We start from the raw sequence: 13,306 nt of genomic DNA on the forward strand, positions 1-13,306 counted from the left end.
GGATGTCATTTATCTTGGTCTCTCTGACTCAAGTTTAAATGAGCCTGCTTGTCAGAAAACCAGACACTTTCAAAATATGTCCAGAAAAGAATAAACAGTTTTGACGTCTCTGAAAAGTCAAAGTGAACTCTTAAATAGAATTTTGATTGCAGATGATAAAACAGAAAAAAAATAATTCTAGCATAAACGGTAATAACTTAAGTCATGAAAAGAGTGCTGACAAGGATACAACAAAGACTAATCTGGGTCTATAAGCTTTATAGCAATTCACGCTGTGTTTTGAGTATATTGCATGCTCAACCTGGAATAACAAACCCACACATTCACTACATCCTTTCATGCAGTGCCCTTAAAAAGTATCACAGTTCTTCACTTGGAAAAAGGGAAGAGGATGAGACAGACTAGAAACTGGTAATTATACAGTCAGCATGTAGAAAGAAGTCACTAATCTGATTTGTCAAAGGCAGGCAAGCAGGTCAGAAACAGGCACGACAGCAAGGGCTCAACACGGACAATCTGGCATCTGGGGTGGAGCACTGGCTGGTATTTGGGGCTTAATTAATGAGGAACAGGTGTGGCTTGATGAGGTAATCAGTGACAGGTGTGCAGGGGGGAGCAGGATCAGCTGACTGGCAGGAGGGACGACTGGTGGACAGATGAGGAAATGACGAGGCCATAAGCAGGAGGGGACAGGAAATAGGGCCGGGACTAGAGTTGTACACATAACCTGCAGGAGCTAGCACGGCTAACAGGCTAACAACAGCAGTCCACATACGGCATCATGTCTCAGAATGAACAGTCAGCGCCACCTCCTCTCTCAAAGCCGCTGAAGAACGCAGAGCTCCACGATTCCACATGTCAAAGTTCAATCATCATTCATGCGCGCATGGTTGTAAAATTTACTAATAGCAGAATCCAGAAAAAAAACGTGAGTCATCACTGTTAAATGTAAAAGGCCTAATACATATTTTTAAAGCATTTACTTAATTATTGTTCTTTATCTGAATAAACAGAATATTAATAAAACCCTAAAGTTGCAACGAACAGCTTCTATGAACATTTGAAAGAATGTCAGACAAATAACCCCAAAGTCCAAAATGAAAGCCTCAGCAGGAGGTCTGCACTGTTTTACTAGCTCTCCTCGTGTACTTCATGTTGTAAATAAACATGTTTTTTTTCTTTCATACCAGCTGATAAAAGGGATTCAGAGCTGCACATCTCCAAGACAAGCTGTTGAAAGACATAAACACACTTGGAAGCAGCTCCTGTTTAGTCGGAAGGTAAAAGATCAAACTATGTTTTCTTCAATACGTGTGATAGTACAACTTCCAGTGACTCAAGCCACCACAAATATTCCCTCCAGTATCAGTGATGAAGCTGGTACATTGGCACTCTGTCCTTGTGAGAACACAACACCTCTAATCAGTACTGGCATTTAAAAATCAGACAGAACACACTCAGCAGGGGATATGATAAGTGAACTTCACAGGAACTTTGGCAGTTAATATAATAAAACAAGCGGGTACTAATATGTCACTGAGCTCCCACTTTCAGAGTTGCCTCCGTTATGACTAATCTGTACTTTAAATGAGCTGAATCTGAACAAAGAGTCAATAGATGTCCTGCAGCACTGCGATCACAAGCTGCTTCTGCGAGCAAGCCAGACAACTAACTACAAATGTTCAAGTAATTGATCATCAGTAAAAAAAACATAAAACTGGGTCTATGGTGCTGCTTTTTAAAGTTCGGGGTCAACAAATATGAAGAAAACACAGTTAATTAATGCCCAAACCGAGCCATTCAGGGGGCCACGATCTTATGCTACCAAATGCATGGAAAGTGCCTCAAAGTAGCAGACCCAATGTAGCCTCAGTGCACACTCAGACCACATTTCACCAGGTGACATGTACCCATGTGATGTCACTGTCCTTGCACTTAATACAGCCAAGTATCATTACGGCATGCGGTTACAAAAGAAGAATTTAAACAAATATTATTTTCTAATTCTCAAAGTTCCGTTCTACTCTCGTAAACAAACCTCAACAACAGTATTCAAACTGTATTTTTTGTGGCACGTGGCCAACGCCATTCAAACAAAACAAAAAGAAAAGGTTTAGGCAAGAAAACCACTTCGTTAAGTTTGGGGAAAAACATCATGGTTGGTCTTAAAATAACTGCACAAACTAAGTAAAATGTAAAAAAAAGTACGGAAAAATTCAAAATAACTCAACAACACTTTGGGACACAAACATCGGTTTAAAGTCTTGCACCCATCCACCTCCCCTCCCACACACACTCTCAATCTTTTTATGCTACGTCATCACACTCCCGGAGCATTTGCTCTGAGCGTCCGATAATAACACAGATGGGAGTACATTCTAGTTAATTGAAAGCCTGGTATGTCTCATACAGACAGAATTGGAAATACATGTTCCTGTGCAATAAATGAGCTAGTTGGGAATCCTTCTGGCTTTCTCATTACTGAGGTGCATGAAACTAAAACACTGTTAAATTAAACACATTTCCACAGGCGTTTTACATCTCTATGAATTTAAGAGGCCTGAAATAGCTGGAGGACAATAAGCTCACATAATTACGACTTTTAAATTCCCAATTTGCCAAACAATAAAGATCCTGCTGATTCCGTGACTTCCTTCAATCAACCTTTGATTGAGAGGTTTCGCCTCATCGATCTGATGGTTCCCAGGGGAGACTTTCATTTCTGCTGAGTAGACGGAACAACGCGGATTACAGAGTCAGTGTGTACTTCAAACTTTATCAAGGCAGAAAAGGAACAGAGAGCTCAGACATTGACATATTTAAAAAATTGATATCAAATAAGAGATATTTATATGAGAGCTGCTTTGCCTGAACTCAGATTCTTTGTGCATAAGTTTATACCGCCAGTAATTCAGACACAATCCTTTATCATACCACCTCCACGTCTGTGATAACAAGCCATGCTTGGGAGATGCACATTAAAACGACTTCTTACTGGCAGCAGTTTTCACCATCAAACATCACTGTATGGCCACTTATCATTCACTACCACTACCGACTCCTGAGACTGTGGCTGGTGAGTTGCCAATAACAAAGAAGTGTATCAATATAAAAGTAAGTTAGACCTGCAATATGGCTTCCAGAATTTGTGGTACAAAGAAGCCATCTATCAAAATATTTCTTATCTTAGATGCAATATCTCCAAATCCCAGTGTGTCAAGTGAACTGTGTGATGTAAGCGGAGATATTTTGCAATCCGAGGGCTGCGGGTTGCAATATCTCAGAATTGGTAATGCGAGTTCAGCTAAAAGATATAAATGTTAGAGGTGAAAGTGCTGAACAACTTCTATAAGTGCACATTTTAGCTGAAGTGTGTGCTTTATTTCCTACCGCATTACTTTTGGGATATTTACCTTATAAAAGGACAGACGTCCAGCATCACGTTAACACCTGTGATAAGTCGTAATGTGAAGCTTTGTGAGGAGTGATCCATCAGAGCAGCTGGGAAATCGCAAGCAAAGGCTCAACAACAGACGGCTGCTGTAGCGCTCTTGATCAATGCACTTCAAACTGAATACAAGCGGGTCTGCATGTGCTCTTAAACTTTAAAACAGCATAAATAAACCAAGGAAAGAAACATAGCAGATCCTTCAAATCTGTAAACTCTGGCAGGATTTCATACACCTTTTCTCAAACAAAATGAAAGACTGCCGGTGTGAATGCAGGTGAGGTGTTACAGAAACAACCCTCAGGGAGACACAGACCTTTCCTTTGACTTGGTTTAAATATTAATGGCCTGCGATAATAGAGGATCACAACTATCGATGTCACAGCACAGTGAGGGGGGCAACCTTTTCTTCTTTTAGAGCTGGGGGGCTAATGTGTGTTTTCCCACACCCTGAGATGAGCCGTAAAGCATCCATTTAGAGATAAAACGTGCATTTCTTCTCCCTTTCACCCTTCCCACACATCGCTATCGAGAGGTGATTAAAGCGTGTAGGCCTGCACAGATGCACTAAAAGTTAACCTTCAAATCTAATTAAAATGCCAGACTAGAAAAAAATGGCTTTACCCTTGAGTGATATGTCATTAGTTAGTCAAATCTGCAGGAAAATTAGTCAAGTGAACCCGACATAAGCAAATTTCATCTGCATCTCAAGAGGCCGTGAATCTGACAGGAAGACAAAAAGGATTCACACGCATACATGAATAATCTACAAGGATTCAGGATCATGTAAATCAGTTGTTTTGGGAGGTTTTCTGCTTTTAACAACTGCATTGTTAAATTTCAGTAATTGTATTATATGAGGTGGCAGTAACCCACACATTTAGAAAAACAGGATTGTAAGTGTTAAAAAGTCCTCTGCTCAGTGTCTCGGTGTAAATATGAGCGGCTGTGATGGGATCTAACAAGGTGTGGGTTTACGGTGACATCTGGTGGAAGATGTGTGAGCTTGCAGATTGTACAGTATTTAAGCCAAATAATCCTTCAGTTAATAATGTACAGTATCAAGCTGATAAAACAATGTTCAATACATTTTTTGAGAGCCCAGGACATTAGGGTTAACAACAATAGTCACATTGATTATTATTTCAAGAAAAATTGAAATAGTTGCAGAATTTTCTCAACGGATTGACCTCGCTGCCTCTCCATTATTCACATGGCGCACTTTCTCATTTGGTTCACGTTAGAAGTCATGCTGTTGGGAAATTTGAACTCATGTAAAACTTTTAATAGCGAACTGCTGCCAGCCTCCGGGGCCTGTGAGGGGCCGGCTCTCACAGGCTGGGGTTGAACTGGCACCGGGTGGGCGTGAGGTGCACCGCTGAAGGTTACACAATGCTGCGATGAGAGGGGAGTCCGCTGGGATCATAATTGGTGGGTTTGATTAAAGATGTAGAGATGTCATGTAGATGTGAAACTCTCCGGCTCAAAAAACAAGACAAACTCGACAGGTAACGAGTAGAAGTTTTATTATCTCCTCTCTGATGGCATGCACACGTTCTTGCACGAGGACATTTAGCAATATGTGTCCTCACTCTTCATCATGCTCCAGTACGCATGACCATACTTCAGGTCTTTTACATGTAATAAAATAATCTCTAATATATGAACGACCCCCCCCCCCCCCCCCATTTGAAATGGTCTAGAACTGCCACTCCCCTCAAATACTCATACAAATATATTTCTCCTGTTTTTGTAGTAAGATCGAGCACCTTGACTCTCCTAAAGGTAGTGAAAGTATACAAGCAACGGTCAGAGGAGCACTTTAAACACACTAGAAATATCTTCATTTTTTCCATTTATGTTTTGTGAAAAAGAAATATAGCAAAAGAGCCTGACAATAATCTACACAAAATTGACAACGTTTGCTTTAGACTACTAAATGGATGCAATTTTTGTATCTGTAATATACCAGAAGCTTTCTCGCTTACTGTAAATGGTTACAGTAATACCGCTAGCTTTGAAACAAGCTATACAGTCTGCACAAACACTGAGTCACAGCTGTAACGGTGAAATTATTACATTTTTCAGTCAGAAACACACCTACTGTACATCTCCTATTGCTGACAAGTCCCTTACATTATTTCTGTATTCATACATTCTACTGTTAATATAGAAAAGACATCAAGTCACACTTGATGCATTCAAATCATCCTTCAGTCTCACTTCCTCCGTCCTTCATTGCACCTGTAAAACCTTTATCTCGTGTAACACTGAGTAGCATCTCTCTGAGCGTCCACTCCTGTGATTCGTTTTTTAGCAGGACCACTAATCTATGGCCGTCAGATTTCGCCTGTGAAGCTCGTTGAGGAGCGCGTCGCTGTTGGAGCCGTCAGATATTCCGCTGTCCATAAACACAGAGTCTGTGGGAGACCATCACAATATTATAAATCTTTTCGGTATAAAGCTATAAATGCAGATTAGACATTGCAAACTGTGACCTGTGAACATACCACTGCCACTGGTGCCGTTGCTGATGACGGAGGAGCTTCGGGAGGTGATGTGGGGAGCTGAGGTGCTTGCCGTGAAGACAGACATATTCCTGTTGTTGTTCTGGGTGGCCGTCCGACTCCATTCTGCAGAAAAATGTGTACACGACCAACCATGTGTCAGTTTATTAAACTAAACATATGTTTTTGTAATTTCCCAGATTTATCCTGTTTTCATATTAATATTCATTAAAATTTGTATTACCAAAGGTTAATACTAATATTGTCTTCTCTTTTTCTAGTTCTTTTCTGCATTCTCTTCTCTAGTTTGTCATGTTTGTGTGTTCAGATTTGACAGAGTTGTGACTCTAAGAACGAGTGCTATTTTTGATGCAAATTTGGGCAATCAGAATGCAGTATATATTGTCTCATGCATGTCCCACCTCACACTTTTAAAACCCCTGCCCTAATCCGTCCATTCAAATTACCAGAGGTATAAGAACACAGTGAGGTACCCACCTGAGTTCTCAGCCAAGCGCAGTTTCCCGCAGCAAAGATAAGTTCTCCACTCCCTGCGGACACTCTCCTTCAGAGCGCAGTGTAAAATAAAGACAAGAAATCCTGTACAGGACAAATGAAACATTTTTTAAAAGAATAGCTTTTGGGAGACATTTGCATTTTATGGTTTGCCTAATTTGGATAAAACCACATGTGGAGTAGAACCCAGTATATTCATACAAGTCTCACCCTGCAGAGAGTTGAATATAGTGAAGAGGTAAACAAAGGGTAAGTAGAGGGGTCCCCAGGCGAACAGGGCGAACCCCCAGGTGAGGCCCAGCAGAATGATGAGGCCAGCGATGCTGCGCAGATCTGTCAACATTCCCCTGTTGGGAGCCTGGTTCTGGGGGTTCTGCTTTTTGATCCGGGACAGCTGGATCATAACGACGATGAAGACCAGCAGGCACAGAGAAAAGATCACGAGGAAGTAGGCCACCACGCCCACGTAGAAGGCGATGTTATTACGCAGCCAACAGCTACAGGGGGACAGAGAAAGACACATGAAGTCAAAAATACATTATCTTGAATCTAGGTGGTTGTTTGTGCCTACGGTGTCTCAGGATCATTTTCCTCTTCTACAAGGAACTTTCATTTTAGATTTTGGTGGTCCCTATGTAGAAAACATCCTGTTTTAGTGACAGTCTGCCTCGCACAGAGTCTGAGCTGAAGGAGTTTCTGGTGAACCTGCTTGATTTTGCAGACACTGATACCGGTGACACTGATGGCAAGAATTAAGAATAACTATATAGATATAGCCAGTCTTTTCGCAGATAGTGTCGTTTGCTTATGTCGGTCATATAGAGGCATCAGTATTAAATTGAGACTGTTTCATCCCCAGTTAAAAGTTCCCTTTTATTAGATGCCTGGCTGCTGCCTAACCACGGCTCTACCCTTATAAAACTCTCCACCCAAAATAAAACAATACCAATGAACAGATCTAGCATAGTTCAAAACTAACTTGTTAAAAATACATATTCAGCAAGGTTGTAGAAATGTCTTGTACTGCTTGCTCTATTACGGGCAGGTTGGAAAAACAAACAGAAAAAGGACAAATCTGTTCATCTGTGATTACAAAAGGTTATTAAGATTTAGGCATAACTTACAAGTCATCTGAAGTGCCGTCTGTGAATTTTCCATATGTGACCAGACCATAGTTGTCTTTGTCCACTGATATTACAACGATCACCACAATAAGAGGAATGCCTGCAAAGATCAGGATATTAATCAGCAAAACCATATCAGTAAAAAAAAAAAGCTACATTTTTAAACATTGTGACATTTAGGAGCCGAGTGTTACCCACCCCAGCCTAACAGTGAGAACTTGAGCATGTATCTGCTGAGGTAGGGGGTGAACACCCGGACGATGCTCAGGTACATGTGCAGGGCCTCAAGCCCCGCCCAGGTGAATGATGTCAGCAGGAAGTAATGCAGGAAGAAGGCGGTGCTGATGCAGAGCCCGATTGCTGGGTAGAGCGCCAGCCAGCCGTCCAGGAGGAAGACCAGGTTGAGGAGGAGGAGGGACAGGCAGAGCTGAACCAGGATCTTGGCAGGAATATCCCGCAGCAGTTTACTGAATAGAAAGAGTTTGTTAGGATACACTTTTTTATAGTTTAGCTTTGACATGAGGCTCAGATTAAAGTAGTCTTGGTAAAAACATAGATTCTTACTCAAATAAGAGATATGTCAGTAAGGTGAGAGCCAGGAAAATGGCAGAGACTCCACAGCCGATGTAGGTGATGAAAGTAAGAATTTGCGCATGCTGACGGTCAATCTGTACGTCTCTGGACAAATCCTGTATTCAGGACACACACAAAAAATATAAAATCAGTGCACATTGTACAACAGCCATGTAGAAAAAGAGTCAGTTCTGTTGTTTTTTCAACATGTTGTAATTGTGATTTGAAGAACTTTATTGATACTGTTATTGTCAATATATCACACACATATGAACAAATATGCACACAAACCAGCAGAATTGCAAAGGATGTGAGATGGTTGCAGCTGCAGGTTGTTTCTTCTGGTGTGGCTTTGACAACAAAGCAGCCAGCAGAACTCCAGTGTCCGACACCACCTGAACCAGAGAAACACAAACAAACAGAGATACTAATTCCTGTGGAAATGTAACCATCTCAACCCACTCGATTTAGTGTGGACACACTCACCATTCTGAGTCAAGTGCCAAAATGCACAGGAGGCTGTGTAGTTTTCCTGCGAACAAATTGGAAGAAGAAAAGCATCACAGAGGAACTTTGAGTGATCCGTCAATACTTTCAATATTTTTTAACCATTTATTTGATTTAATTTAGTTTATTTTTAGATCATTTACATAATTTTACTTCCCTCTAAAACCTACTTTTACTTTGACTGACCGAGAAATGCAATTACTTGTGGCATTCCAACCATTCCAACAAATATGTTCTCATTAAACTCAATACGTTTCAAGGTAAACCTATTTTCTACAGGATTACAGTCCCAGTTGTGAACACATGGTTACCATTGTGAATTGAAACAAAACAACAATAAAACAACAGAACTACTGAGTTATGTTTAGGCAACAAAACTTTTTGGTTAAAGGATAAGGATTTGGCTTAAAGTCAACATTAACTTTTTGTTTTACTTGGAACACAAACAAAAGTAGTGTCCTGGGTGAAAGTCCTGTGTTTGCATCCACCCAGCCCGTCCTCATCCATATGAAAACTTTGACTGAATTGATTAAAAATACCGTTTCTGAGTTTCGTGAGTGGGGTGAGCTTCCTCTCTGGATAAATGGGATCATGAGAAAACTAATGATTTGTATGCGTGTGCACACTCACATTTACGGGGTCGATGTTTCGGATGGTAAACTGAATGTTCTCTGTCAGGTTGCTTATTGACAGATTGGCCACACTGGCTGCCAGGACGGGACTGACAAGGGTTTCGCTATCTAATGCTGCGTCCTGTAAAAACAAAAGACAAACATGTCACTATTTCCTCTTCTATTGAACTAAACCTGGTTTAAGATTAAAAACAAATGTTGGACTTAACTGAGAAAAGTTAAAAATGCTGCTTATAAATCATTGAATGCACCAATAAATACTGCTGTATTCTTTGAAACAATTTGTAAGAGATGACAAAGAGATAATGTGATGATGCGAAAGTACCTGGAAGAAGGCAGGTTTGGTGTAGAAGGTGAACTGGACCCTGTTGGCCTCCTTCTGCTGCTCAAGACTGAGCCCATTGGTGAGGGAGGAGGGCAAGAATACAGACCCCAGAGCAGACCCGGACCTCTTGGACCGGGATCTACCGAGGGCACGGAGCTGGACACAAGAAAGTTAACAAACGGTTAATGGAAAGGTTCGGCACTTCCTGTTGTCTCATCATCTGTTTAAGGTCACTCCATGTCACAGTAGTTGCTGCAGAAGTTGGCATGTGTTCCAAGTCGGATTCACAAACTTGTCATAAATTGCTTGTTTCAACATAATGAATAAGTGAGTGCACGTCCATGAGATTTATTCATTAGCATAATCAAAACTTGTTGCCAGTAAACTTGTTGTTTAAGGCTACCTGTGATTTTCATTCACAAAAATGTTAGTGAAAAGAAGAATAAAGAATTTTGATATGATGAACAGAATTGTTTCCGCATGAATTGTACTCGTTTCTCGGAGAAAATTCCAAGTACGAGATAATAGTTAAATGACACAAATTCCCTTAAGTCACTTGTATGTGTCAGATCTGTTCGTAGGAGTTTTTGCATGAGACCAATTGTGTTTCATGAAAAGCAGTGAGACCAGATGGCTGAATTTAAATCTACCTGGACATTATCAGTGTTGAAAATGTCAACGGATGTTACTGGAAAGTTGGTCCCATCGACTGCCCTCACTGCCAGAACCAGCGAACCTGAAGAGAGGATCTCTTTGTCACCAGCGACAACCAGTTTAAGACCCAGATTATCTACCAGACGAATCAGCCTGTATACAGGACAGAGGACAAAACATTTCAGAAAAATCAAACGTATGGGAATATGTGTGTGCATGTGGGTGAGGGTTGTGTGAGTTGTACCTGTTAGCAGATGCAGACAGGGCCAATGAGTTGCCTCCCATCAGGTTGCTTATTACGTTGACAGCCTTTTGTCCCAGTGCCTTAGAGACAGTGGGTCCATCCAGAAGCTTCTCTAAGTTTCTCACCAACTGTGTCACCTGCAACATCAATTAAATGATAAAGTCTACTTTGAAGAATCACACAAAATCGTTGTTTTATGCTAACATTGTTTCTACACCTTCAACACATCAGAAGCTTCACCTGAGAGGAGTTGAGCGAAGACGCATCTTGTGTTTGATTCAGCAGCTGGTCTGCTTGTTCCTCCTGGGCCTCTTGGCTTATAATTGTCTCTAAGGTGGTTGTGGATGCAGTTCCTGTACCTTGGCAAGTCATACGAATCAATTATTCATGTATGGTGGACATTATATTGATAAATTAGATTAATATAGCAAAGGATAAAGTTTACAAGTTGAGACTTTGATCAAAAAGTCCTCCTATTCTGCTGCACAGAGAAGCATTGTATCCAAACAGATTAAGGAAATATAGCAGTAAACAAATCTTATGATGCCTTTTCTAATGGACCCATGGACTGCGAAGTTTATCTACTTCAAAAGTCATTTAAACTATAAAAAGATTTTTTTTAAAAGCAAGCTTTTCCAGCCAATTTGATCCACCATATTGAAAAGTTTAATTAGAGGATCCAGCCAAAACTGTAAATTCTGATCTGTACATACCAGGTTTTGTTGAGGTTGTGTTCGTAAGCGTTTGGACAGTTGTTGAAGAAGTCAAGGGAACCTTTGAAGTAGTGGTGTTAACCTGGGCCGGAAGTGTACCATGCATAGTTGTTGTTGTTGTGTTTGAAGTTGTAGCTTGAACGGAAGCGTCTGTAGTTGTCAAATTGATTCCAGGTACTTTGGTTGTCAGGTTGAAGTCTGTGGTCAAACTACTTGCAGTTGAGCTTAGATTTAAGCTGATTCCAGCAGTTTGATTGAGATTCATGGTGGTACTGACAGCAGAAGCAGCTGTGGTTAAGTTGTCATTTTTGTTGGTTGTTGTGATGTTGTTGGTCATTCTCGCTGTGGTGTGATTTCCAGTCTGGTTGTTCAGTGGAGCAACAGTTGGTTTGGTGACGTTGTCAACAACAGACGTCACATTGTCCACAGTTGAGTTTTTGGTGGATGTCGTTGCATTATTAAAAGTTACATTAACTTGTATTGCAGTGGTAGACGTTGTCATGTTTTTAGACGGCGCAGTTGTGTTCTGTTGTGTTTTCCTAATGGGCGCAGTGGTTTGATTGTCTGTGGCTGTTTTGTTTTGAGTTACAGTAGTAGTGGTTATATTCTCAACTGTTGTGTAATTGGGAGAAGCAGTAAATGTGCTTATTGTTGTATTACTTGTTGTGATTGTACCATTGATGTCCCTATCGTTGTGAGCTGCAGTTACATTGTACTCTGCTGTGTAATTGTTTGAGGCTGTTGTGTAATTATTAGTTGCTGTAGTTATACCGTAAACTGTTGTGTGATTGGTAGGTGTAACTGTGCTGCCTGTAGTGGCATTGTGTGCCGTTGTGTCATTCGGAGAAGATGTAACTGTAGTGATATTGTACTTTGTAGTGTGATTGGTCGAAGGTGTAGCTGTAGTTACGTTGTATGTCGTTGTGTTATTTAGAAAAGGTGTAACTGTAGTTATATTGAACTCTGTAGTGTGATTGTTTGAAGGTGTAACTGCAGTGACATTGAACTCTGTAGTGTGATTGGTTGAAGGTGTAACTGTAGTGACATTATATGTTGTATCATTCAGAGAAGATGTAACTGCAGTGACATTGTACTCTGTTGTGTGATTGGTTGAAGGTGTAACTGTAGTGACATTATATGTTGTATCATTTAGAGAAGGTGTAACTGCAGTGACATTGTACACGGTAGTGTGATTGGTTGAAGGTGTAACTGCAGTGACATTGTACTCTGTTGTGTGATTGGTTGAAGGTGTAACTGCAGTGACATTGTACTCTGTTGTGTCATTGGTTGAAGGTGTAACTGCAGTGACATTGTACTCTGTTGTGTGATTGTTTGAAGGTGTAACTGCAGTGACATTGTACACTGTAGTGTGATTGTTTGAAGGTGTAACTGCAGTGACATTGTACTCTGTAGAGTGATTGTTTGAAGGTGTAACTGTAGTGACATTGTACTCTGTTGTGTGATCGTTTGAAGGTGTAACTGCAGTGACATTGTACACTGTAGTGTGATTGTTTGAAGGTGTAACTGCAGTAGCATTGTACTCTGTTGTGTGATTGTTTGAAGGTGTAACTGCGGTGACATTGTACTCTGTTGTGTGATTGTTTGAAGGTGTAACTGCAGTGACATTGTACTCTGTAGTGTGATTGTTTGAAGGTGTAACTGTAGTGACATTGTACACTGTAGTGTGATTGGTTGAAGGTGTAACTGCAGTGACATTGTACTCTGTTGTGTCATTGGTTGAAGGTGTAACTGCAGTGACATTGTACTCTGTTGTGTGATTGTTTGAAGGTGTAACTGCAGTGACATTGTACACTGTAGTGTGATTGTTTGAAGGTGTAACTGCAGTGACATTGTACTCTGTAGTGTGATTGTTTGAAGGTGTAACTGTAGTGACATTGTACTCTGTTGTGTGATCGTTTGAAGGTGTAACTGCAGTGACATTGTACACTGTAGTGTGATTGTTTGAAGGTGTAACTGCAGTAGCATTGTACTCTGTTGTGTGATTGTTTGAAGGTGTAACTGCGGTGACATTGTACTCTGTTGTGTGATTGTTTGAAGGTGTA

General features: G+C 40.7%; 1 protein-coding gene across 1 annotated transcript; it reads right to left on the reverse strand.

Annotated features, from left to right (window-relative positions):
• Nucleotides 1-5,773: 5,773 nt before the first annotated feature.
• adgrg2a (adhesion G protein-coupled receptor G2a) lies at nt 5,774-11,745 on the reverse strand. The gene is made up of 15 exons (XM_076080864.1): nt 11,343-11,745; nt 10,771-10,889; nt 10,531-10,667; nt 10,283-10,439; nt 9,633-9,788; nt 9,306-9,428; nt 8,655-8,700; nt 8,460-8,563; nt 8,160-8,284; nt 7,794-8,062; nt 7,596-7,695; nt 6,682-6,968; nt 6,454-6,555; nt 5,959-6,081; nt 5,774-5,868 (listed from the first exon to the last, which is right to left on the reverse strand). The coding sequence occupies exons 1-15, from the start codon at nt 11,743-11,745 to the stop codon at nt 5,774-5,776; spliced, it is 2,346 nt and encodes a 781-aa protein (XP_075936979.1).
• Nucleotides 11,746-13,306: the final 1,561 nt, after the last annotated feature.

This window comes from Anarhichas minor, unplaced genomic scaffold (genome assembly GCF_050575085.1).
Source record: "Anarhichas minor isolate MPS153535 unplaced genomic scaffold, ASM5057508v1 ptg000074l, whole genome shotgun sequence".
Lineage (NCBI taxonomy): Eukaryota > Metazoa > Chordata > Actinopteri > Perciformes > Anarhichadidae > Anarhichas > Anarhichas minor.

What these genes read in the sequence shown, in the direction of transcription:
- adgrg2a (XM_076080864.1), bottom strand. Translation starts at nt 11,745, where the DNA reads ATGACAACGTCTACCACTGCAATACAAGTTAATGTAACTTTTAATAAT. An exon ending in AACAACAACAACTATGCATG is followed by an intron (nt 10,890 to 11,342) that starts GTACACTTCCGG and finishes TGACTTGCCAAG; the next exon opens with GTACAGGAACTGCATCCACA. An exon ending in CCAAACCTGCCTTCTTCCAG is followed by an intron (nt 9,429 to 9,632) that starts GTACTTTCGCAT and finishes TTGTTTTTACAG; the next exon opens with GACGCAGCATTAGATAGCGA.